The sequence below is a fragment of the Pan paniscus genome, chromosome 4, assembly GCF_029289425.2.
Source record: "Pan paniscus chromosome 4, NHGRI_mPanPan1-v2.0_pri, whole genome shotgun sequence".
Classification (NCBI taxonomy): domain Eukaryota; kingdom Metazoa; phylum Chordata; class Mammalia; order Primates; family Hominidae; genus Pan; species Pan paniscus.
Window position 1 is genome coordinate 143,759,312 of NC_073253.2, and position 27,898 is coordinate 143,787,209.

Below are 27,898 nucleotides of genomic sequence, written 5' to 3' on the forward strand. Positions count from 1 at the left end.
CTCACCTGTCAGATTACTTCAATAGACTCCCTTACAGTCTGCTTTTTAACAGAAAAACCAGAAAGATTCTTTAACAATATAATTCAGGTCATGTTACTCATTTGCTCAATACTCTGCAATGGCTTCCCATTTTCCTCATAGTAAAAGTCAATGTTCTTAAAATAACCTGAAAAGTCCTACACGATCTTTCTCCTATATATATTTTTTTACTTCCTCTCCTACATTTCCCTCCCTCATTTACTCTGCAACAGCCACCCTAACCTTGATATGTTAGGAATATTCTACCACAGCACTTTGCACTTGCTATTTTTCTGGCCTGGTATATTCTCCAAGATATCCACAAGTACAACTCCCCAACCTCCTTAAAGTTGTAACTGAAACATCACCTTCTCAATAAAGCCTAGTTTAACACCCTATTTAATATTACAATCTGCTATCCGGTTCACCTGCTTTTTCATAGTACTTACCATCTCCTAACATCCTAGATATCTGCTTATTTTTAATCTCCTCTACTTATTTTCATCTCATCACTTATTGTCTGCCTCTCTTTGTTAGAATATAAACTTTACAAGGATGTGGGTCATTGTCTATACTGTTCAATAATGTACCCTAAGCACCTGAATTAGATTCTCAAATATGGTTGGGGCTCGATAAATAATTAATTATAGAGCAAAAGAATATGTAAAATCTGACAATTTCTCACCACCTCAAACTGCTATCATCCTAGTCCAAGTTAGCGTTAGCATCATCACTTGCCAGGATAATTGTAATTCCTTCCCAAAAGTTTTCACTATTTTCTGCCATTCCACAGTCATTCTCTATAGAGTAGCCAGAATGATTCTTTTAAAACATAGGGCAAATAATGTCATTCCTTTCACCCAAACCCTCAAAAGCTTCTTCTATCACTCTGAGTAGCCACAATCTGACTCCAGGCTACCTCTCTGACCTCTACTTTTCTTACCAATTTCCTCCTTGCTCACTGCTGTCTGTAATCTTCTAGGCCATTCCTTGAACTACCCAAGCATGCTCCCACTCCAGGGCCTTTATGATTATTGCAATTTTGTTCCAAAACACTTTTTTCTTAGTGCTTACATGACTTACTTTCCCTCTTCCTGCAGGACTCTGCTCCAGCAATATTTTATTAAGGAAGGTGAATGTCATGTGTAAATCACTCACTTTTTACTTGTTTTTGTGTGTTTTTTAAAAATAAAATGTAACACCTGAAATATATCGTACTTTCTCCTCACTAGATTTTAAATGCCATATGAACTGAAATTTTTTTTTACCATTAATTTCTCAATTGCCTATGGAACATAGTGGGCATTCAATTATTTCTTGAATGAATAAATAAATAAATAGTGCAGCCGTTATGAGCTTAGACTTTGAAGTCATATAATTCCCTTTATAAAATGAATATTAAACATAGTAATATTGTGTTGGTTAGATGATATTGAAACATGTGAAGAATTTAGTATATTGTCTTAAATATTTAATAAATGGTAGTGATGACAGAAAGAGAAAGCAGGGTCTAGGTTTGGGAACATGAATGAGAAAATTATTATGTGAACACTTTGAATTTTTAGGTGGTTTCTTTCCCGTTATGTTAACAACCCTGCATTGGGTTGGTGTGGTTACCAATTTGTAAAATTTGGGGATGGATTAGGACATTTCTAGCAAGCTTAGCTTTAAAAGCACAGCTGAGTCCATTGAGCAAAGGAAGAAAGTCCCTGGAGTAGGTTTCTGCCTTGGGCATCTGTACTTGCACGTATGTGTAGGTTTATATGTGTGGGTATATAGCTGGTCATCATTATGCATAGATTCCATATTTGTGAGTTAATCTACTTACTAAAATTTATTTGTAACCTCCTAAATCCCCCAAATCAATACCTGAGGTGCTTTCACAGTGTTTTTATGGTCATTTGTAGACATGCATGTGCACAAAGCAGTGGAAGCATTGTTTCCTGATAGGTGTGTTTCCAGCTGAAGTCAAACAAGGCAATGCTCTATCATCTTGTTTCACTTCAACAAGTGTCCCTTTTGCTATTTGCCGGCACATATTTTGCATTTTGTGCTTTTTGATGGTGATTTCATGGTTTAAAATGGACCCTAAGTGTACTGCTGAAGTGCTGTCTGGTGTTTGTAATTGCAAGAAGGCTGTGATGTGCTTTACAGAGAAAATACATGTTTTAGATAAGCTTCATTCAGGTATGAGTTATAGTGCCTTGTCCATGACTGCAATGCTAACGAGTCAACATATAAATTAAATAGGTGTTTCTAAGCACAAACACACATCAAACAAGGTTATGCATTGATTGGCTGATGAAAATGTGACCAGAGACTCACAGGAACCTAATCCTGTATTTTCCCTGGAAGCAAAGATTCAGTATTTACCAATTCAGTGTTTGCAATGACTTTATAGAATTTAATTGCCACCACCAACATGACCATGTGGATTGTGCTAGCTTCTCTCTAGGCAGGTTCAGTGTGCAAATGAGTGGACAGATATGAATATTAGCCATGTTAACAGTAAACAGATGCTCCATTTCCCATTTAGGTGAATTAGGGTCCATTTTAAACCATGATTAAAATTAAATAGGCAATCCCTTTGGCTCATTCTAAGTGAACAAAAACTTTCTGGGTTGTTTTCTTTAGAAATTCTACTCAGGAGGTAGAAGTGCTGATCCCTCATCAGACGTTTCCAATGCACAGAAGCATACACTTCCAAAGATCTTCTCCATTAGGGAATAAGTTTAGCTTATAAATTAAGAGCACAGACTCTGGAATCCAAAGCCCGGGCTCAGATACAGTCCCCACTACTTCCTACCAATGACTTTAGTGTATAATCTCCCTGATCCTCTGTTCGCTGATCTATAAAATGAGGATAATGATAGGATCTACTTCATAATGTTGTTGCGAAGCCTAAGTGAGGTTCCCAGGAATAATGATTAACAGGGGGCTTCATACATACATAGTAAGTGTTCAACATTCACTGGCCATTATTATTCTTGGAGTAATAATAATTGTTGAAAATTTGGATTTCATTTCCTCCAAGAATGGTAAAACCGACAGTTTAAAATAAATTGGATAGGATTCAAAAAATGTCCATGCAGTTACACTTCTAATTCACTCTCCTGCCTCCGGCATTTCTTTCAGAATCCCAAGGAATACTTGTTCTGACATACCACATGAAAATCCTGGCCCAGGCCTTGGTTTAGACTCCTTCCCTTGAAAAAGAACAAGGCAGGACTAAGGGCTAAGAATGCGGTGAAAAGAGGAAAGGGCAGCTCCCTGTCTTGAGGGTCCTGTTGCTCTTAATCTCTCCTCTCCACTCCACTTCCCACATCTTGATGTATCCGGGGACCACTTCTACAGCAAGTGCCTGACAACTTCCTTATGGAATACATATCCCTGCTAAAGAATCCAGATCATAGATTTTGATCTTCATTGTAAGTTTAGTATGCCAAAGCTGGAGGACTCTTAAAGGTTAGTATCTAGACAGAATGAGATGGTTAATTTTATGTGTTAACTTGACCAGGCATGGGGTACCTAGACATTTAGTCAAGCATTATTCTGGGTGTGTCTTCGAGGAAATTTTTGGATGAGATTAACATTTGAATCAGTAGACTGCCTTTCCCAATGCAGGTGAACCTCATGCAATCCACTGAAGGCTTGAATAGGAGGGAACTCATGCTGCCTTACTGCCTTCAAGCTGTGATATCAGTTTTTCCTGCCTTTGGACTCAAACTAAAACATTGACTCTCTTGGGCTCTAGTGTGCCTGTATTTGGACAGGAACTACACTATTGGCTCTCCTGGAAGTCTAGCTTGCTGACTGTAGATCTTGTTACTGGTAAACATCCATAATCACATGAACCAATTCCTTACAGTATCTCTTTCTCTCTCTCTACACACACACACACCCATTAGTTATGTTTATCTGGAGAACCAATACACAGGGATCGGAATAATGCCTGGCATATGTTGCATGCCCTCCTAGATCCCTGGTAGACTTTATTCTCCACTGACAACCAATGGATCTTCTCATCACAGTGCTTCAGGAAGTGAGACAGTTCAGAGCTGGGCTCAGGGCTTAGTTCTCTCAACTTCTAGCCTGGAGCTGTCTTCATTCCCTGGCAGCCTCTACCCACATGACATATTTTCTTCAGCTCCATGTCAGCTGATACAGTTTGGCTGTGTCCCCACCCAAATCTCATCTTGAACTGTAGCTCCTCCCATAATTCTCACTTGTTGTAGGAGGGACCTGGTGGGAGATAACTGAATTATGGGGGTGGTTTCCCCCATACTTTTCTCGTGGTAGTGAATACGTCTCATGAGATCTGATGGTTTTATAAAGGGGAAACCCCCTTCGCTTGGCTCCCATTCTCTCTTGCCTGCAGCCACGTAAGATGCGCCTTTTGCCTCCCGCCATGATTGTGAGGCCTCCCCAGGCATGTGGAACTGTGAGTCCATTAAGCCTCCTTTTCTTTATAAATTACGCAGTCTGGGGTTTGTCTTTATCAGCAGTGTAAAAATGGACTAGTACATCAGCCTTATAGACTCTCCACATAAAATGGAATAAAGACCTTTTGGGGCAAATGACATGCCTCAGGCATGTCTAAGCAAAGTCTAAGCTTTGAATATTTGTTCATTTATCTACAAGCTGTGTGACATTGGGCATGTTACTTAACCTTAACCTACATAAGCTTGTGAGCCTGGGTTTTCTCATCTGAGAAATGGGGGAAATAACTATACTTTCCCCACAAGGAGGTTTTCAAAATTATATATAAAGTATTTAGCATACTCTCTGGCATACAGGCATGTTAAAGAAAAAAATTATTCATGACATTTGTTAAAGCAGTAAAGCAGACTTTATTCAGGACTATCAACATAGGTTATAGGGACTACTGTGATGGGGTTTTGTAGTAGAAGAGAGAGATTGAAATGCAACAAGGGAAAGTGGAAATTTATAGCCAAACAGCATGGTGAGTGGGGGTTGGTGGATGGAAAATTACCAATAGAAAACATCAGGAGTAAGAGAGGATTCTGGCTAAACAAACCTAGCGGGCTCTTGCTGAAGACAGGCCAAGGTGATCATACATCACCTGGGAGATGGTGGAGGGTGAAGAACCCAATCAAATATCAAGGGTGGGGGATTCTGGCTATACCAACTTAGCAAGATTCTTGCTAAAATTGGGTGATGCAAAAACAGACATAGAAGTCCAAAAGTCAAGACCTAGATGGGACAAGGATTCAGAAAAGTCTAACTAAAGTTGGGTTAAGGAGAGGAGTTTTGTCAGTAAGCATTCAAAAGTGTTAGCTTTAAAAAAAAAATTATCACCCAGACCACTATCAGATTCTTAGAATACTCAATCTAATATTATTTATTCATTTAGGAACCCCATGCAAAGTTGATCAGACAGTAAACCAGTGAGGTCTGTGTGGATACTCACCAAATCAATTATGCCAATGTTATTCCAGCCTTGCATTATAGGGAGAAAAGAAATAAACGTGGGGATGACCCAGCAGCCTCCCAGCATTAATGCGATGCGCAGAGGGGTCATCTTGTTCCTATAAACCAAAGGCTGGCAGCAGATGGCGTAATACCTGGAGAGAGAATAGAGGGCAGAGCACAGGCATGGGCAAGGAGGAATGGGAGGGAGAGAAAAGAGAATATATGAGAGAGAAAAGGGGAGGAAGAGGGGATGGAGCAAGGGATAGAGAACAGCAAACATTGAGGAGAAGAGTCGGAGGGGAAGCAGAGAATAAAAATAAGGAAATATAAGAAAGAATAAAGGGTAAAAAGAGGAGAGCAAGTGGCAGAGGAAGGGAAAAAGAAGGAAGAGAGAGAAAAGAACAGAGGAAAGGAAAAGTGATTATATAATACAATATGATATACTGGCCTATGATTTTCTGTTAATATAAATATTAATATATACTTTGGATCACATCTGAGAATCATTGCCTGCAGTTGGCCCCGCAGTCCTCTCCATCTCCCAATATCTGGAGGAGCGCCACACACACCAGAAGGTCTTTTCTATTTCTGGCACTGTTCCAACACTATCCCGATGCCTGTGCATTGAGGAGCCTCTGCCCAGCCCTCTGGGCCTCAGTATCCAGGCAACTGTAATCTATTTGATTACAACTTGAGGTGACCCAGGCATAGCTCTACGTCTGGGCTCTAACCACTGTGTCTCAGATTTGTCCCCTTACCCTTGATCACCTGCCTACATGGAAGTGGAGCTCTAAGTCCGTGTTTTTTTTTTTGAATTGTGGTTCAAGGATTCCCCTCCATCCCCCCATCCCTGCCATGCTGAATCAAACTCACCTGAGGAAGCCTTTTTAAAATGCAGATCCCAAGGATCTCCTGAATCAGAGCCTGTTGGTGAACAACCTGGAGCTTGCATGTTGACAAGTGTGAGTTATTACTAAGTGTGAGTTATTGTTAAGGATACTCAGTTTCCTCCTTCCAAACATGTACACTTCTTGGCATACTTATGGCTGGATAGGACCAAGGGACTAGTCCTGACCAATGAATCATGAACAGAATTGACATGCATCACTTCTGGGACAAACCATTTAACTGTTTCTGGGATACTAAGAATGTAAAATTTTGAATATTTCCTGCTCCATCATTTCCTGTCTACTGGATGAGACCACCCCAATTCCATTTATTAGGGTCTGACCTCTCTCATGGGACACAGTGCTCACTATCTTTTGATTGCATGTTCTGCCTATGATACTAGCTTTCTTCCTGCCTCCAGAAAGAGGTACAATCTGCCCATTCAACAGTCTGGCCTCTAACTTCTAGACCGTTCCTGCATGTTACTCTGGCCTTGGAAATCACCTCTTCCATGCCCAGGCATGGCATGGAATTTCACAACAGGCAGAATGCTACAGTAGATCTATCATTCATTACTCTTTGGGAGAGTACAAAACAGAAATGCAAAAAGAGCCTGGAGGCTGTCTATTCTTTAAGGTTTTATACCATTTAATGATGAACCACCCTCATACACCCCTCATTTTATGCAGTTCACTTTGTTAATTTTTCCCACCTCTTCTTTTCTTTTCTTAATTCAAAGCCTAACTAACAAAACAATGGCTATATTCGTTGAAGAGGTGGTAGTAGGATGGGTTGAGAGAGAGGGTGGAATGAGGAGAGCCCCGTGTTGGAGCATGAGGAGCAGGTGCCTCAGGAGCAGGGAGAGGAGAAATACCCGCTTTCCTACAAGGCACTGAGGAGCAGCTGACGACATTGTGCCAAAAGCTCCTTGTAGCTGGCAAGCTCGGTGGGGTGTCCTGATCTGGGCCAGAGTGCAAGAAACAACAAATCAAAGAATGGGAGACTGTCTTGCTCCGAAAAACCATTGTCTCCATTATAATTCTGACATGGCTGCAAAATCAAACTAAAGATAACTCAGTCATTGAAAGAATCATGATTAGCTGGATTCCCTCCATACTGTTGGCTTACAAGAAAGACAAATTATATCTGAGTAGCAACTTTTTCTGAATGGTGATATTCATAATCATCAGAGGTTTATTATTAACATAGAATTAATGATGAATTTGAAGTGGATGAAATATACTCTTTTTTTTCAAATTTTGTTTCCTTCTTGATTTCCTGTTAGGGGGCAAGTTTCTTTCCATTTAGCATCCTTCTTCCTTTCTCTTGTTAATAGCACTTCAAATCCTTCGGGAGTTATCTCTTTGCTGTTGCTATAGTGCTGTTGGGAAAACAAATGATGGGGCTTTGACTTTTCTAGCCTAGGGGTGACCCGATCAGACTTTCTCCTAGGACTCAATGTCCTGCAGAGGGATGCAAGGTGGGCAAGTCAGCAGAGGGCTTTTTATCTCAGCAGCAGCCCCCTGGTAGGGCTGGGGATTCATTCCTGCTCCTTGGATCTTTTGCAGCATGCTCTTACCCATCAAGTCCTCACTCCTTAGCTCTCTCTTTAAATAAACCACCTCATATATTTCCAATAAATTCTCTTTTTGCTTAAGCTGGTGTCATGGGTTGAATTGTGTCCTTCCTCTTCCCAAAGATATGTTGAATTCCCAACTCTCAGTAACCTTGGAATGTGACCTTATTTAGACATAGGATTTTAAAAGAGGCAATCAAATTAAAATGAGGTCTTCGGGGTGATCCTGAATCCAATGTGACTGATGTCCTTATGAAAAGAAAAATTTTGACACAGAAACTGATATGCACAGTACGAAGGTGGCCATGAGAAGATGGAAGATTGGAGTGGTGCGTCCATAAGCCAAGGAACACTTAAAGTTGCCAGCAACCAGCAGAAGCCAGGAAGAGGCAAGAAAGAATCCTTCCCCTACAAGTTCCAGAGGGATAATTGCCCTATTGATACCTTTATTTCAGACTTCTAGCCTTTAGAGCAGTGAGACAATAAGTGTGTATTGTTCTAAGCCACCCAGTTTGTGGTACCTGTTATAACAGCTTTAGCAAACTAATACAGTTGGCTAATAACAATCTCTTGCTTGCAAGAAAAGTATACCGCTTCACACAGAGCAGTAAAACTGGCTTGAATGCCAGATATATCTTTCATAGTATACTTAAGTAAGAATATCTTTTGTTTCATTCAATATACTTTCAGATCATAGCTCAAGTTTTGGCATCCTTTCTTCTATTATCCCAAAAAGGCAATAAAGGGATAAAAGAAGAATGAATTCTGCCCTATCTTTGTTGTGTAATCAGTATAATTTTTGAGGTTTAGAATGAGGTGCCGAGATGTTGCCAAGTAAAGAGCAGATTTCAGAAATTTTGGTTGGATCTCTAACATCACAAAAATCCAAAAGTTCAAAAACACAAGGCCAAATTAAGTATCCTATAGGGTACTGTTCACCACAACCAAGGTATGGAACCTACCTAAGCATTTATTAGTGGATAAATGAATATAGAAAATGTGGCATATATATACATGATGGGATATTATTCCATCATAAAAAAATAAAATCCTGTCATTTCCAGCAGCATGGATGGAACTGGAGGACATTATGTTAAATGAATAAGCCAGGCACAGAAGAACAAATATTGCATGTTGTCACTCATGTGAGGGAGCCAAGAAAATTGATCTCAAGGAGGTAAAGCATAAAATGATGGTTACCGCAGGCTGGGAGGGGTAGTATGTAGGGGGAGTATGAAGAGGGGTCAGCGAATGCATACAAAAATACAATTAGATAGTGGGAATAAGATCTAGTGTTTGGGCAGCACACGTGGGTAACTTGTTAACAATCATTTATTGTATCTTTCAAAATAGCTAGAGGAATAGATTTGGAATGCTCTCAACACAAAGAAATGATAAATGTTTGAGGTGATGGATATCCCAACTACCCTGATTTGATCACTACACATTGTACGCTTGTATCAAAATATCACATGTACCCCATAAGTATGTACAACTATTATGTACCCATAAAATTTAAAATATTTTACATAAATAAATAATATCTTGCAGGACAAAAAGTACGTTTCAGAAAGCAGGATGTCTTACCTGAGAAGATTCTTTGATTTCCATAAATGGATGTGGATGTTTAGAGGGTTATGTTGGGAAAATAATAGAATTTACAAGATGGCCTTAGAATGTATGGTTATATTGGTGCTCATAACATTTTTATGAAAGCCTTTCTTTCTAAATCTAGCTTGCCCAGGGCTATTGCCAGTTTCCCTTGACATAATGATCATCCCATGAACAATAATATTGCCCTACATTCTGGTGTCCAAATGTTCTATGCTTTAATTTGCTTTACCCTAGATTTCTAGGAGCTGCTGCTATATAGAATTAAATAGTGGTAACAGGTTTCCTTTTAAAATTCAACTTAAAGGAGGATACTGTGAAAGTAGTACACATTTTACCAATCCCTTACACATTTTTTTATTTGAAACAGAATCCTGTTCTGTTGCCCAGGCTGAGGTGCTTATGTGATCTTGGCTCACTGCAACCTCCGCCTCCCAGGCTCAATTGATTTGCCTGCCTAGCTTCCTGAGTAGCTGGGAATACAGGCGTGCACCACCACACCCAGCTAATTTATACTTTTAGCAGGGACAGGGTTTCACTATGTTGGCTAGGCTTGTCTCAAATTCCTGGCCTCAAGTGACTCACCCGCCTCAGTCTCCCAAAGTGCTGTGATTACAAACATGAGCCACCACACCTGGCCCCCTTACACGTTTTACATATACAGTCAGTTCCCTGGAAAATGCTTGCCAGAAGTAAAGTGCTTGGACAATGAGCCCACCTCGAAGGGGGCTAAGGTGGAATACATCAAAACATGCCCAAACACAGATGCAGAAAGTTGCTCTTGCAGGATCTAGGGTGGTTAGGCAAGGGTGGGAAGAATCCTTTATCTCCTTTTTTAAAATTATCAATAAGTAAAGGGGGAAAAAGGATTTTATTTTACTTAAATTTAAATTAGGTTTGGTAGATTGTTAGTGACAGGTAAGGATATGAATAAGAAAAATACTGAATTATGTCTAGGTATATGTTTTACTTGCATTTTGACCGCTACAGCTTCTTCAATCTGGTCCTCTGTCTTACAGTAAACATAATTTGATTTTTGAGTGGGATTGAGTATAGAACATAAGGTTCTTATTTGGAGCTCAAATTCTAGCATCTACTTAACTTTATGTGCTGAAGATTCACACCAAGACCTGGAACCTTTGAGGCAGCAGCCCTAAATAAATCATCTCATATCCTTCCAATGTCTTTCTGATCTTTGCTTTCGAGCAAAAAATCTAGAAAAGTAAACATCCTCTGAAGGCTGGACTCAAGAATGCAAATTAAGTAGGTGAAAAAAAAATCACTGAATAAAGGGATTAATAAAAATTGAGTTCTAGTGTTAACCGATGGTGCTTCCTTAAAATTTTAATATTTGTCTGTAGATAAGACTAGATAGAAATCTGATAACTTGACTTTTATATATTGCAGTTGATTTTCAATTCCTATATTTGGATTATAATGTCCCTGTTAATAACAAAAAGGAAACTGACCTATCATGAACTATTCCTGCAACACATAAACACCACCACTAGACAGAATTAGCTAATTAAATTTGCAAGTTCTTTGGAGGGAGGTAAGGCAAAATGCACTGGCTGATTTGATAATAATAGCTAGTATTTATTTACTGACCAAGGGCTCTGCCCATTTGATCTCATTTAATCCGCACAACTATTAGATTGGTGCAAAATAATCGTGGTTTTTGCCATCAAGAATAATGGCAGAAACCATGATTATTTTGCACCAACCTAACACTTTTGAGACAGGAACTATAAATATATCCATTTCGCAGATGAGGAAAGGGAAGCACAGGAGTGTTCAAAATTTGCCCAGTCTCACAGGTGGTAAGAACTGAGCTGGCATCTAGCCCAGGCAGCCTGACTCAAGAGCCAGGACATAAACCTCTTATCATTTCACTCAGCTGCCTCTCCCATTGAAAAGCCACTTTGGAAACAATCAAAACATGAACATATTGAATCTCAGAACTTGAAGGATGCTGAGAATCATGAAATCCTCAAGTTCTCTGATATGGTTTGGCTGTGTACCCACCCAAATCTCATCTTGGATTGTGGCTCCCACAATTCCCATGTGTTGTGGGAGGGACCAAGTGGGAGGTGATTGAATCATGGGGGTGAGTCTTTCCCGTGTTGTTCTCATGATGGTGACTGGGTCTCACAAGATCTGATGGTTTTATAAAGGGGAATTTCCCTGCACAATCTCTCTTCTCTAGTCTGCTGCCATGTGAGACATGGCTTTCACCTTCTGCCATGATTGTGAGGCTTCCCCATCCACATTGAACTGTGAGTCCATTGAATCTCTTTCTTTTGTAAATTGCCCAGTCTTGGGTATGTCTTTATCAGCAGCATGAAAATGGACTAATACAGTAAATTGGTACCAGGAGTGGGGTGCTGATAAAAAGATAGCCAAAAATGTGGAAGTGACTTTGGAACTGAGTAACAGGCAGAGGTTGGAAGAGTATGGAGGACTCAGAAGAAGACAGGAAGATGTGAGAAAGTTTGGAACTTTCTTAAGACTTGTTGAATGGCTTTGGCCAAAATGCTGATAATGATATAGACAGTAAAATCCAGGCTGAGGTGGTCTCAGATAGAGATGAGAAACTTGCTGGGAACTGGAGCAAAGGTGGCTCTTGTTATGATTTAGCAAAGAGATTGGTGGCATTTTACCCCTGCCTTAGAGATTTGTGGAACTTTCAACTGGAGAGAGATGATTTCAGGTATCTGATGGAAGAAATTTCCACCATCAGGAAGAAATGTTAAGCAGCAAAGCATTCAAGAGGTGACTTGGGTGCTGTTAAAAGCATTTAGTTTTATAAGGAAAGCAGAGCATAAAAGTTTGGAAAATTTGCAGCCTGACAATAAAATAGAAAAGAAAATCCCATTTTCTGAGGAGAAATTCAAGCTGGCTGCAGAAATTTCCATAAGTAACAAGAAGCTGAATGTTAATCCCCAAGACAATGGAGAAAATGTCTCCAGGCCATGTTAGAGGTCTACGTGGCAGCTCCTTCTATCACAGGCCTGGAAGCCTAGGAGAAAAAATGGTTTTGTGAGCCAGGCCCAGGGTCCCTGTACTATGTGCAGCCTAGGAAATTGGTGTCGTGTGTCCCAGCTACTCCAGGCATGGCTGAAAGGGGCCAACATAGAGCTCAGGCCATAGCTTCAGAGGGTGCTTCCATGTACACAGAAGTCAAGAATTAAGGTTTGGGAACCTCCACCTAGATTACAGAGGATGTATGGAAATGCCTGGATGCCCAGGCAGAGGTTTGCTGCAAAGGCAGGGCCCTCATGGAGAACTTCTGCTAGAGCACTGCAGATGGGAAAAGTGGGGTTGGAGCCCCTGTGCAGAGTCCCTACTGGGGCACCAACTAGTAGAGCTGCGAGAAGAGGGCCAGCATCCCCAGACCCCAGAACCGGAGATCCACCAACAGCTTGCACCATGCACCTTGAAAAGCTGCAGACACTCAATGCCAGCCTGTGAAAGCAGATGGGAGGGAATCTGTACTTAGCAAAGCCACAGCAGTGGAGCTTCCCAAGACCATGGGAACCTACCTCTTGCAGCAGCATGACCTGGATGTGAGACATGGATTCAAAGGAGATCATTTTGGAGCTTTAAGATTTTACTGCCCCACTGTATTTCAGACTTGCATGGGGCCTGTAGCCCCTTTGCTTTGCTCAATTTCTTCCATTTGGAATGGCCATATTTACCCAATGCCTGTACCCTCATTTTATCTAGAAAGTAATTAACTTGCTTTTGATTTTACAGGCTCATAGGCAGAAGGGACTTGCCTTGTCTCAGATGAGATGTTGGACTGTGGACTTTTGATTAAATACCAAAATGAGTTAAGACTTTTGAGGGACTGTTGGGAAGGCATTATTGGCTTTAAAATGTGAGGATGTGAGATTTGGGAGAAGCCAGAGGTGGAAGGATATGGTTTGGCTGTGTCCCCACCCAAACCTCATCTTGTATTGTGGCTCCCACAATTCCCATGTGTTGTGGGAGGAACCCAGTTGGAGGTGGTTTAATCATGGGGTGGGTGTTCCCCATGCTATTCTCATGATGGTGAATGGGTCTCAAAAGATCTGATGGTTTTATAAAGGGGAGTTTCCCTGTACAAGCTCTCTTCTCTTGTCTGCCACCATGTGAGATGTGCCTTTCCCCTTCTGCCATGATTGTGAGTCCTCCCTAGTCACGTAGAATTGTGAGTCCATTAAACCTCTTTCTTTTGCAAATTGCCAAGTCTTCAGTATGTATTTACCAGCAGTGTGAAAATGGACTAATACATCCCCTCTAAAATGAAGTGTGTATCCAAACCCGCTTAATTTTTCTAGGGATTTGGAATTCACCAGGTCCTACTGCAGTACATTCTAAACTTAAGGGCATCCTAAAGTTAAGAAAGTTTCCTCTAAAATCAATTTTCAGTAACTTGTAGTTTTTCCCTCTGGCTTAATTTAAATTTCTATCTAATTCTTTTTCTGCATAGTGGTTCTAGAGACATCTGAAGAGAGCTTTTAAATCCCTCTGAAGTCTTATTTTCTGCAGGTAAAAAATTCCCTGTTGCTCTCAACCAGGGGTGACTTTGCTCATCAGGGGACATTTGACAATGTCTGGAGACTTTGTTGTTGTTGTTGTCACAATTGGGAAGGAAATGCTACTGGCATCCAGTGGGTAGAGGTCAGGAATGCTGCTCAACGTCCTACAGTGCCCCAATAACAATACTGGTCTATGTCAGTAGTGCTGAGATTGAGGATCCCTGGTTTAGGTGAGGGGATTTTCACCAATAGCAGGAGTGGAGCTCCTTGTCCTCTATATGTGCTATAACATGTCGTTATCTCTTAAGAGTGCGGTGCCACAAGGACAGCACTATGTTCTGGTGCATCCTATATGGACCAGAAACCACTGCATTGCCTTCCGCTTTGCTCACCATAATTTAATATAGCTTAGGGGATACCCAGAAGCACAGGACACCTGTGCCTCTAAAAAAGAAAATGATCTAGGACAAGAGGTGGGAAAACTGTCCCCCAACTGATGTATAAGTTCCATGAGGACAGCAATGTTTGCCTTGTTCTGCTTTGTGTCCATGATGGCTAGTACAATGCCAGATATATTGTGGGTACTGACAAACTGGTTTTTTAAAATGTAATAAACTCTCAATCACTACCAAGTACAATAAATTCCATTAAAATATGTTACCAGGTTTTGGAGATGTGAACAGGCATATCTAGCAGAGGGATGGGGAAAGACTTTCTTCAATAGTGGTTTTTTAAGTCAAATGTTAGAGACTGGATCAGGATGGTGGAGGAGAAAGTGTAATCTAGGTGCTGTAGACAGCATGGCCAAGGCCTGAAGAGAGAAATTATAGATATGAAATACATATCCATAAATGTATATTCCTATATCTATATAGCCCTATAAACATAAGAGTAAAGTTAATGAAATTGTAGGGTGTTCACAAGGAAGTAGACAAAAATAAGCCTAAAAAGGCTGACTGGGGCACGTCTCAGAGCAGTGGTTCTCAAATTGTACCATCTGTCAGAATCACTTAGAGGATTTGTTGAAACACAGATTGCTGGTAGGTCTGGAGTGAGGCCCAATAATTTGCATTTTTGATATGTTCCCAGGTGATGCTGTTGCTAGTGGATTGGAGACCACACTTTGAGAACCATTGTCTTAGAGGTTTTGAATGTTAGGCTAGGAGGAGTTACCAAAAGATTTTTAAGCTGGAAAACGTCCATCATAATCAATATTGCTGTGTGCTTTTCTAAAGAAGCTGAATTAAAACGAAGTCAAGAGAAGGAGTTGTTGATTCATATGCTAGGTGGACAGTGTTTAACAGGAAGAGTAATTGTCTCATCTCAGGAATACATGAATCAGCAAGATTTGTTCTCCAGCCTTCCATTGGGTATCTCCCATTCTTCCTTAACCGGAAAACTTTTACAAAGTAGTTAAATGAATGTTCAAATGATGAGTGAGGTTCCAGATGGCCAGGATTAACTAAAATGAAGCAAGGATATTTACAAAGTAATTTCTTATGCAAAACATTTCAAAAGTATTGCTCATAAAACTCCATTAAAATCCGCTTTTGTAGACCCAGCCACCAGCTTCTCCCACTGCAGCCATGTGCAAATGTGTGATCAAATTGCTTTTAAATGTCTCTGGGGACACAATTTACTTTGACAACTCTTAGTAGGCAGCCATGTATTTTAAGCTCCATGCTAATCCCTTCCGTGCTCCTTCTGCAATTAAGGAAAATTCTACTTCCTCACTTCCTGCCCTCCCTACCACAGAAAAGGCACAAGAAGCAATGATAATAAGTTGGAATTCTAGACTGTCAGAATTGGAGGAGATAGTAGCAGTCAACTTTATGTGTTCACAATTGGGTACCAACTTTCCCTGCCTTAACTCCTTAGTAGCTCTGTGGTCTTAGAATCAGTTACTAACCTCAAGAAGATCCAGTTTCTTCATCTTTAAAGTTAGAATAATTATGTCAACCTCCAATTATGCCTCTCCTTCACTGTGAGAATTGATGAAATAATATGTTTAAAACTTAGGAAGCTCTTGGCCCATAAATATCTGTTTAATACATATTATAAACAGACTCAAATATATTTTGGAATTATGAGCTCTACATTATTTAACAAATAATAAAAAGCCACTTGGTTCAACATCTTTCCCTAACAGTTGATTCTAAGAAATATAAAGGTGAATGAATTGGTCTCTAAAGGCAAATGAAAGCATTAAGACCATATTTGTTATGTGCAATGGAGTTGGTTACATGTAAGATCTAGTAATCATACATTGTCGCTTAAGCTGCTGAGTTTTGATGTAGATGTTACATGCCAATAGATAACAACAGGGTAAACAGGTCATGTATAGCTTGGCAAAACCTTCCAACTGGGTTCCCTGATCACCTCTTAATAGGTGCATTTGGGCTGGTAACAGGTATGTACCTTCCTGGGATGAAGCTCCCAGAGTGAGGGGCAGGCTGCCATCTTTGCTGTTTTGCACTTTTCACTCTTGATACCTCCAGGTAGTGGGAGATCCAAGGTGACTAGCAACTGGAGCAGGCCCCCAGCATACTGCAGTAGCCCTATGTTAAAGTAGCCAGACTTAAGTGGGTACCTGTTCCCATATCTCCTCACCTGGCAGGTCCTCCAGGCCTGGGCCTCCAGCGATCCCCTGCCAGATGTATTGAGCCAGTAGCAACTCAGGACCTCCCGGGACAGAGACTCCAGGGGCAACTGAAAGCCTGTCTGCCACTGTCTCTGCAGTGGAACTGCCCTTGCTACCCTTGGACTAATGAAGGAGCAAAGACCCTAAGTGCCTTCTCTACACCTCCAACAAGCTGCACTTGACCCAAGGAGAGGAGGCCAGACCATCTCTCATGGGTCCCACCTACTCCTTCTGCTTGCACCAGACAGGTAACCCCTAACTTGGGCCCCAGCACATACCCTTCAGTCTGGGCTGACTGCACTGAGCAATTCCTGACCTCAATCTCTCTGGGGTGGAGCCTCCAAGAGATAAGCAAAAGACCCTTGTCCACAACCACTACTAAGGTCCCTTCCTCTGCTGCCTCCAAGTGGAGGAAGGAATATGAATACTGAGATTGCCCCAGAGCTACAGTGGGCAGCCCAGGAGTTCCAAGCCATGACCTACAGCCAGCATGCAAGTGGGAGAGGAACCCACACCTTCAGAGCATTTAGAGGGAACACAGCTGCAACTGTGAGGAAACAGGGGAGCCACACAACTGAGCAAGAGTCTACCAATTGACCATATGTCTAAGTGCCACCCACAGGACCACACCTTGAAGCTTAAACATCAAAAATACCTCATTTATATACCCATCTCTGAAACCAAAGACAAGAAGTCAGCTTCAAATAAAGACTGTACACAATGCCTTGGCCCTGTGAAAGCAGGCAGGAAAGGAGTCTATTGACTGTACTCAATCTACACTGCAGTTAAAGGAATACCCACATACAGAGATGAGAAACAACCAATGCAAAAACTCTGGTAACTCAAATGACCAGAGCATTGTTATGTTTCCAAATGACTGCACCAGTTCTCCAATGAGAGTTCTTAACCAGGCTGAGCTGGCTGAAATGACAGAAATATAATTCAGAATATGAATAGGAATGAAGATTATCAAGATTCAGCAAAATGGCAAAACCCAATCCAAGGAAACCAAGACACACAGTAAAATGATACAGAAGCTGAAGGATGAAATAGCCAGTATAAAAAAAGAACATAATGGATCTGACAGAGCTGACTAACACAATACAAGAATTTCTCAATGCAGTCAGAAATATTAACAGCAGAATAAATCAAGCTGAGGAAACTTTCTCAGAACTTGAAGATTGTCTCTCTAAAATAAGACAGTTAGACAAAAATAAAGAAAAAATAATTAAAAGGAATAAGGAAAACCTCTGAGAAGTATAGGATTATGAAAAAAGGCCAAATCTACAAATCACTGGCATCCCTGAAAGGGATGGGGAGAAAGCAAACAACTTGGAAAACATGTTTCAGAAAATGATTTATGGAAACTCCCCCAACCTTGCTAGAGGCCAACAGTCAAATTCAGGAAATATAGAGAACTCCTGCAAGATTCTACACAAGAAGACCATCCCCAAGACACATAATCATCAGATATTTTAAGATAAAAATGAAAGAAAGAATGTTAAACACAGCTAGAGAGAGAGAGAGGAGGTCACCTACAAAGGGAACACCATTAGTCTGAAAGCAGACTTCTCACCTGAAACCCTACAGACCAGAAAGAATCGTAGTCCTATAATCAACATTCTTAAAGAAATATCTTCAACCAAGAATTTCATATCCAGCCAAACTAAGCTTCCTAAGTGAAGGAGAAATAAGATTCTTTTCAGATAAGCAAATATTGAGGGAGTTTGTTACCACCAGACCTGCTTTACAAGAGATCTTGAAAGGAGCACTAAATATAGAAAGGAAAGACTGCTACCAGATTATACAAAAACACACTTAAATACACAGACCAATGATACATAAAGCAACTACACAAACAAGCCAGCATAATAACCAGCTAACAACACAATGACAGAATCAAATCCACACATATAATGAATACATTAACCATGAATGTAAATGGATTAAATGCCTCACTTAAAAGTCACAGAGTGGCAAGCTGGATTTAAAAAAAAGTGTGACACAATGGTATGCTGTCTTAAAGACACTCATCTCACACGTAATGACACCCATAGACTTAAAATAAAGGAATGGAGGAAAATCTACCAAGCAAATGGAAAACAGAAAAAAACAGGGATTGCAATCCTAATTTCAGGCAAAATAGACTTCAAACTAACAAAGATCAAAAAGCACAAAGAAGGGCATTATATAATTGCAAAGAGTTCAATTCAACAAGACCTAGCTATCCTAAATATATATGCACTCAACACAGAAGCACCCAGATTCATAAAGCAAGTTCTTAGAGACCTACAAAGAGACAACAATGCCCACACAATAATAGTGGAAGTCTTCAGCACTTCATTGACAGCACTAGACAGATCATTGAGGCAGAAAATTAACAAAGATACTCAGGACCTGAACTCAACATTGACCAAATGGACCTGATAGACTTCTACAGAACTCTCCACCCCAAAACAACAGAATATACATTCTTCTCATCACCACATGGCACATACTCTTAAATCAATCACGTAATTGGACATAAAACAATCCTCAACAAATGCAAAAGAACTAAAATCATATCAAACACACTTTCAGACCACGATGCAATAAAAATAGAAGTCAAGGCTAAGAAAATTACTCAAAGTCATGCAATTACATGGAAATTAAAAAATATGCTCCTGAATGATGTGTGGGTAAGTAATAAGATTAAGGCAGAAATCAAGAAGTTCTTTGAAACTAATGAGAAGAAAGATATAACATACCAGGATCTATGGGACACAGCAAAGGCAGTATTGAGAGGAAATTCATAGCACTAAATGCTCACATCAAAAAGTTATAAAGATCTCAAATGAACAACCTGACATCACAACTGAAAGAATTAGAGAAGCAAGAAAAAATCAACCCCAAAAATAGCAGAGGACAAGAAATAACCAAAATCAGAACTGAATTGAAGGAAATCAAGACACAAAAAAACATTCAAAAGATCAATGAACCCAGAAGTTAGGTTTTTGAAAACATGAAGAAGACAGATAGGATACTAGCTAAAGTAATGAAGAAGAAAAGAGAGAAGATCTGAATAAACACAATTAGAAATGACAAAGAGGATGCTACCACTGATCCCACAGAAATAAAACTAATCAGAAACTACTATAAACACCTCTATGCACACTAACTAGAAAACCTAGAAGAGATGGATAAATTCCTGGACACATACACCCTCCCAACAGTGAACCAGGAAGAAACTGATTCCCTGAATAGACCAATAATTAGCTCTGAAATTAAATCAGTAATAGACAGCCTACCAACCAAGAAAAGCCCACACCTGATGGATTCACAGCCTAATTCCACCAGATGTACAAAGAATACCAGGTACCATTCCTACTGAAACTATTCCAAAAAATTGAGGAGGAGAGACTCCTCCCCAACCCATTGTATGAGACCAGCATCATCTTGATACCAAAACCTGGCAGAGAAACAACAACAAGAAGTCAGGCCAGTATCCTTACATGAATATCAATGCAAAAATCCCTAACAAATTACTTGCAAACTGAATCCAGCAGCACATCATATAGCTAATCCACCACAATCAAGTAGGCTTCAGCCTCAGGATTCAAGGTTGGTTCAACATACACAAACCAACAAATGTGATTCATCACATAAACAGAACTAAAGACAAAAACCACATGATAATCTCAATAGAAGCAGAAAAAGGCTTTCAATAAAATTCAATAGCTCTTTATGTTAAAAATTCTCAAAAAAAACTAGGTATTGAGGGAACATACCTCAAAATAATAAGAGCCATCTATGACAAACTCGCAGCCAACATCATAATGAAATGGCAAAAGCTGGAAGCATTCCCCTTTACAAATGGCACAAGACAAGAATGCCCTCCCTCTTCCAATAGTATTGGAAGTCCTAGCCAGAGCAATCAGGCAAGAGAAAGAAATAAGGAGCATCCAAATAGGAAGAAAGGAAGTGCAACTATGCTTTTTTTTGAAGATAACATGATTCTATATCTAGAAAACCCCATAGTATTGCCCCAAAAGCTCCTTCAGCTGATAAACAACTTCAGCAAAGTTTCAGGATACAAAATCAATGTACAAAAATCACTAGCATTCCTATATACCTACCACAGCCAAGCTAAGAGCCAAATCAGGAAGGCAATCCCATTCACAACTGCCACAAAAAGAATAAAATGCCAGGAATCCACCTAACCAGGGAGGCGAAAGAGCTCTACAATGAGAATTACAAAACACTGATCAAAGAAATCAGAGATGACACAAAGAAATGGAAAAACATTGCATGTTCATAGCTGGGAAGAATGAATATTGTTAAAATGGATGTACTGTACAAAGTAATTTGCAGATTCAATGCTATTTCTATCAAACTACCAAAAACATTCTTTGCAGAAGTACAAGAAAAACTATTTTAAAATTAATATGGAACCAAAAAAAAGCCCAAATAGTGAACTCAATCCTAAGCAAAAAGAACAAAGCTGGAGGCGTCACCTCACCTGACTTCAAGCTATACTACAGGGCTACAGTAACCAAAACAGCATGGTACTGGTATGAAAACAGAAACATAGACCAGTGGAGCAGAACAGAGGGTCAGAGATAAGACCACACACCTACAACTATCTAATCTTTGACAAAGCTGACAAAAACAGGCAATTGGGTAAAGATTCCCTATTCAATAAATGGTGCTGGGTAACTGGCTAGCCATATGCAGAAGATTGAAGCTGGACCCCTTTCTTACACCATATACAAAAGCCAACTGAAGATGGATTAAAGACTTAAATGTAAAACCCAAAACTATAAAAACTCTGGAAGAGAAACTAGGTAATACCATCCTGGACATAGGAACAGGCAAAGATTTCATTACGAAGACACCAAAAGCAATCACAACAAAAGCAAAAATTAACAAGTGGGATCTAAGCTTAAGAACCTCTACACAGCAAAAGAAACTATCAACAGAGCAAACAGACCCTACAGAATGGGAGAAAATATCTTCAAACTATGCATCTGACAAAGGTCTAATATCCAGCATTTATAAGGAACTTAAACAAATTTACAATAAAAAAGTCAAACAACCCCATTAAAAAATGGTCAAAGGACATGAACAGACACTTTTCAAAAGAGGACATATATGCTGCCAACAAGCATATAAAAAAGAGCTCAATATCACTGATCGTTAAAGAAATGCAAATCAAAACCACAATGGGATACCATCTCATACCAGTCACAATGGCTATTATTGAAAAGTCAAAAATGACACATGCTGGCAAAGTTGAGGAAAAAAGGGAACATTTATACACTGTTGGAGGGAGTGTAAATTAGTTCAACCATTGTGGAAGCACTATGGCAATTCCTCAAAGAGCTAAAAGCAGAACTATCATTCAACCCAGCAATCCCATTACTTGGTATATACTCAGAGGAATATAAATCGTTCTACCATAAAGACACATGTACCCAAATGTTTATTGCAGCACCCTTCACAATGGTGAAGACATAGAATCAACCTAAATGCCCATGAATGACCGATTAGATAACAAAAATGTGGTACATATACACTATGGAATACTATGCAGCCATGAAAAATAACAAAATCATGTCTTTTGCAGGAACATGGATGGAGCTATAGGCCATTATCCTTAGGAAACTAATGCAGAAGGAGAAAACCAAATACTGCATGTTCTCATTTATAAATGGGAGCTAAATGACGAGAACTCATGAACACAAAAAAGGGAACAAAAGACATTGCGTCTACTTAAGAGTGGAGGCTGGGAGGAGGGAGAGGAGTAGAAAATCATATTAGGTACTGGGCTTATTAATACTTGGGTGATGAAATAATCTATACAACAAACCCCTGTGACACAGTTCAACTATGTAACAAATCTTCAAATATACACCCAAACCTAAAATAAAATTTTAGGTTATATATATATATATATACATATATATATATAATATTATATATAATTTTTATAAAATAAAAATTTTAAAAAAGATATTTATAAAAAATAGGTGTGATTTGGCATCCAGCTGATCATGGGAGATAAGTAAAAGATGACTTCAAAAAGTTGTGTTTCGATGTCTGAAAGATAACTAATAGATTCACCTTCAATATACAATGTGGAAGAGGATACAGTATTAGTTTACAATAAAAATGTCTACTCGAGCACACTGAGGTTTGAGAAAACAGAAAGATGTTTAAGGCAAGATGCTGAGCAGACAGAGATAGAACCCCAGAGCCCAGTGTGTGAAAGGGGTGAGGGAGAAACAAGAGCAGAGGTGCAAGTGAAGCCATGGGATAAGTGAGGTTTCCAAAGGAAAGAGGGGACATACTCAGGGCTGGAAGGCTAAGGATCTAACCTTCAAGGGCACTCAGCTATGAGTCAGAAATAACAAGATGACTATCAGTGTCTGGGAAGGCCCTTGCTACAGCCACTAGGAATTTGCATTTAGAGAGGAAAACAATAATGGAATAGTCCTTGTGGCTAACATTAATCAAACACTTACCAAGTACCATGCACTGGTCTATGCATTATTCAGTTTATTAACTGAACAATAAACACTTAGTTATTTATTCCTCACAAGTCCTAAAAGAGAAGGGAAGGGATTTTCTATTAATAACACAATTTTTACAGATAAGACAAAGTCCAGAAAACCTTTGTCACTTCTCCAAGATCACACACTTGACAACCAGTCAAGCTGTGACTGAATCTAAGCAGCCTAGTACCTCAGGTCTCATTCTTAACCACTTTCTATATTAAGAGTTCTATGAGGACAGAGAAACCAACCCCAGCATCATACAAACAACCACAAGTCACATCTCAGCATTCTGTGCTCAGCCAAACATGCATGGAACAGCTATTATGTTCCAGAAAGAAAAACACAAGAATAGATGATAAGGCCTACTCTCAAGAATTTTATATTCTGGAGCAAGGCAGACAAATCAAACAATTATTGAGACGCACATAATAAGAAACTTCTATTAACCACGATGCTTTGATTCAATACTCCATGGGAGCTTGGAGGAAGAAATGACAAATTTTTATGAATGAAGCCCAACAGTCATTGGAGAAGGTGACACGTGTTATCTGAGTATTGAAGAAAGGTGGATATTTGCCAGAAAAATAAAAGAAACCCAGGGCACAGGTAGCAACATGAAGTTATGAGGAAACATATATTCAGGGAATGATAACAGATCACTCATGGGTAGGAGTTGAGGTAGGAAAATCAGACTGAGAACACATTGGAAAAGCAGTGAAAGCTGAGCTAAGAATTTAGCTTTTAGTTAACAAGGGCTTTCCTATGGGTTTTCACATGCATTTTCAGGAGCAGCCACTCCCCAGGCCTCACCAACTTCCCTATCCCCTACTGATACCCACAGCCCCTGCAGATCCCGGCATCAGCATCACTTGCTCAGGAGCCTACCCTGCTTTGGAGATTGCAACTTAGCAGACTCCAATAGCTTTTTTTTTTTTCCTTCTCCTTATAGTATTCAATGGTCACCAATTTTACTGTAATTATCTGTTTACTGTCTGTATTCCCAACTAGACAAAAAGTTCCATGATTCAGAGTTTTTCTGATCATTCACCACTGTATTTACAATGTCCAGAACAACTCATAGTAATTAGTAAGCACTCCATAAATGTTTGATGAAATGAATATAAAAATAACAGTTCAAACCCTCTGGCATGAAATTCAACTCAACAAATATTATGTACAAAGCCTGAACCTGCCCTAAAAGAGTATGTGAGAAGGAGAAACTTTTAATATACTTTCCTTGTGAAATGCATTTCAATCCTATTGGGAAAACAAATGTAATTGTGTGACACAGTTCACAATGACAGACACTTTTCATTTATACATTACAAAATCAAATTATACTCCAGGGAGATCATTAAGAAATGCAGATACATTTATCTCCACCACAAGATTAAACATGCAACCATGAAGTAAGAATTGTATGTTTTACAAGTAAACCTGTTTAAAAGAGGATCGGAGACTAAGAAACTGTTGGAGAATTTTGCCGATAAAACACAACAAATTTTTGAGCTGTGCAGAGGAAGGGTGACAATTCAGCTGGATGTATCCAAAAAAGAATCTTGCAGTACTATAGAGAATACTATCTTCAAGGAAGTGAAATTGACTTTTTTTTTAAAAAAGGGAATTACATTTAATGCTAAGTAAAGGACAAAGTACAGCATGTTCAGAGAAAGGGGATAAAAATGGTTAAAAGTCTGAAAAGTATGGCTTATGAGGCCAGCAGAAGGATCTAGAAATATTTGGCCTAATATAGGGAGGACTTGGGGATGATATACCTCTGTTTTGTTGTGGAGGCTCCATAAAGATACCTGTAGGGTCTGGCCAGCCTAAGGGGAATTGGTATCTCCTCTTCTTGTCTGCCTAACACCCATCTTTCCAGTGAGAACTGCTATTTCTTCACACCATATGGTTTTGGTAAAGCTGGGAGTCATGGTGCCTGACCTCTGCCCGGTAACTAGGATGTGTCATCTCCACACCACAGTGACTGGTTAAGTGAAGAGTGTTTGACTCAAGCAAAGCCAATGGAAATTCTTCCATGAGAAACAACACTTAGGTTTCTCTTCCTATGGACTCATGTGTTAAGGATGGTTTAAGATTTGTTGACTGTGACTATTTTTCTTTCCTGGTGGAAGAACCCAGCCTAAGAAAAAAATCTAACAAGAAACCAGAGCTGATGGACAGCATAGGGACAAAGAGGGACAGATAGAAAGAGAGGAATAGACATAGGGAAACAGAGAGGGAAGTAAACAGGGAGAACAAGAAGGCAAGATGGAGACAAAGAGGAGAGGGAAACAGAGTTAGAGAGGGGCAAAGTTAGACTAAATGACATTGTTCAAATCCTTGTAGAGAGCCATGTCTGAAGCCAGACTTTTCAGTTATTTGAACGATCAATTTATTATCTGCCGCATGCTGCTGAAAGAAACCTTGCTAATAGATCATCCAATAAGCAAGTTGGTAAAAACATTACATTCAGGCAACTCACTGGCATATATCATAAACTCAAAATATATTCAAATAGGTCTGCTTATTACATATGAAATCACTGGCATTTATAGGCAGTTGCTATTTACAGTGGTTACCTCAGGTTATGCAGCTGTGGAAGTGGATATTGAAAGAATTGGGGACATTATGTTCTACTTGTGAACTGACGGCATTTTCTACAATGCTCAGGTATTATTAATATTGTGACTTAAAAAATCTGTGAGGATTAGAAAAGGGACTGTTAGAAAAAAATCAAATACAAGCTTGTGAACAGGGAGGAGGTTAACCAAGACCAATGTGGGAGTGATGCACCCCGTAAGAGATGGTGAGGGCTCCCTTAGAGGGAGATGTGAGGGTGTTTGATGAGAAAGCAGAGAGAACACACTGGTCAGGAAGATTTCCATGCTCCCTGGCTTGTTCTGACCTCAGAGGGAACTCCCAGCACTGAAGCAGAATGTTCTCAGAGAACTGAGGAATGTGCCATTCTAGCAACATTTTCAGTTAAAAGGCTATTGTGGATGGACTTGCATTTGAGAAGGTTACGTTCTAGCAAAGGGAAAATTGAAGTTTAAAATGTGTATTACAGAAATTAGTAAAACTGAAGGCCCCCAACCCCAATTTAACTGACCATCCACTCTGGCCAGCACTACACCGTATGCCCTACCCCTCAAATAACCACCTGTTAACGATTTGGTGAAAATTCATTCATGATCTTTCTTTTTCATTCTCAATCTCTCTCTCTTTCTCTCTCTCTCTCTCTCTTTCTCTCTTTCTCTCTCTCTCTCTCTTTCTCTCTTTCTCTCTCTCTCCACACACACTCATGTAAACCCAGATACATGCATCTCTATATTTATTTTACAAAAGTGGAATTATGCTAAACATTAGAGTCTGCCAGTTGCTTTTTTTCCCCCAACATAATACACCAGTGTTATATTTCTAGGACAACACACGTTATTATTTCTCATGGTTTTCAATGGCTGCCTTATATTCCACTTTTAAAACTAGTACTCTATTATGACAACTTGGTTAGCTTTTATTCACCACAGTACTTTAGATCTTAAAAAAATCAACTGTACTCTAAAGGTTTTAAACCAGTTTTTGATCTCCTATGACCCATACTATATGGTGCATTTATTTTAATTATGCTTTGGAAATTATTTTTAAGGAGGCAATAAATTCTTATTAACAGAATTCAATTCTGAAAGCACCAGGAAGCACAGTGAGCTGAGAATTGGAGTTGGGAAAATGCATTTTGTAGTACTAAAGGAGTCCTACATTTTGCTTTGATCCAGGAGTCTGCCATCTGAGAAGAGTTACAAATTAAAGTGAGCCCTCTTGCTCAAAGGAACTACCCGTTATGATTGATCCCAGAAGACTTGTAGCAGCTCTAGAGAGAAGGACATGGCATACTGCCAGGAATAACATGGCTAACAAGGACATCACACCTCATTGAGACATTCACTCTGTGCTTTGGCCCAGCCCAGCTGAACCAAACTGTTAGGACGGGAAGGACACAGCAAAAACAGAGCTAGATGATAAATAAAACCATACTCTTCCAGGCTAAAACATTGCCCTGTAATGTTCAGGATGGACCCTCCAGCACTATGAGAGAACGCTCTTGGGACAGGGAAAGCTGGAGACAAGCTGGAGGCAAGATCCCCAAGCTCCCCAAGGAAAATAAAACGAAAGAAACCGCATCTGATATCTTACTTATGGTATTGGAGTTTTTGACATACACTGTCAGAGAATGAAATGGAATTATTGGCATGACTCTCACAAAGAGAACGTGCTGACCACTCCATTTGTTCAATCGTGTTTGTCAAATACCTAAATAAGTACTTATGCAATGACTGTTTAATTGTCAACCTCCCCATAACAATGCAAGTTCTTTGAGGGCAGGGATCTTGCCCTTGTTCGTAGCCTTGAGCTTCCTCCCATTGGAATAGAAAGACATTTAAGAAGAAAGTATAGACTTGATTTTAACTATAATTACACTGAGTTCTACAAAGGAGAAAAATGGTTTTGATGGAGTCAGCGAAGACTTCTGCAAAGAAGAGAAGATTTAGCTAAAATCTGAAAGACATGCAGGAGAGGAGGGGCAGAGGAAGTTTTCAGGCAGAGGGAAAAGCCAAGGCCTCAGGTGGCTGAGCAGAGAGCCCTGGAGAACTAGAAAGAAGGCCAAAGTGACTCG

The 27,898-nt window shown here is 39.8% G+C and overlaps 1 protein-coding gene across 4 annotated transcripts in view; it reads right to left on the minus strand.

The window, feature by feature from the left end:
- Window positions 1–27,898, minus strand: part of HTR4 (5-hydroxytryptamine receptor 4) — a 329,389-nt gene that overhangs the window by 75,615 nt on the left and 225,876 nt on the right. For all 4 annotated transcript variants that reach the window (XM_055112774.2, XM_008954466.4, XM_003829051.4 and 1 more), the window contains one exon: window positions 5,450–5,603. In XM_055112774.2, coding sequence (XP_054968749.2) covers window positions 5,450–5,603 — 154 coding nt within the window. The remainder of the gene's footprint in view (window positions 1–5,449; window positions 5,604–27,898) is intronic.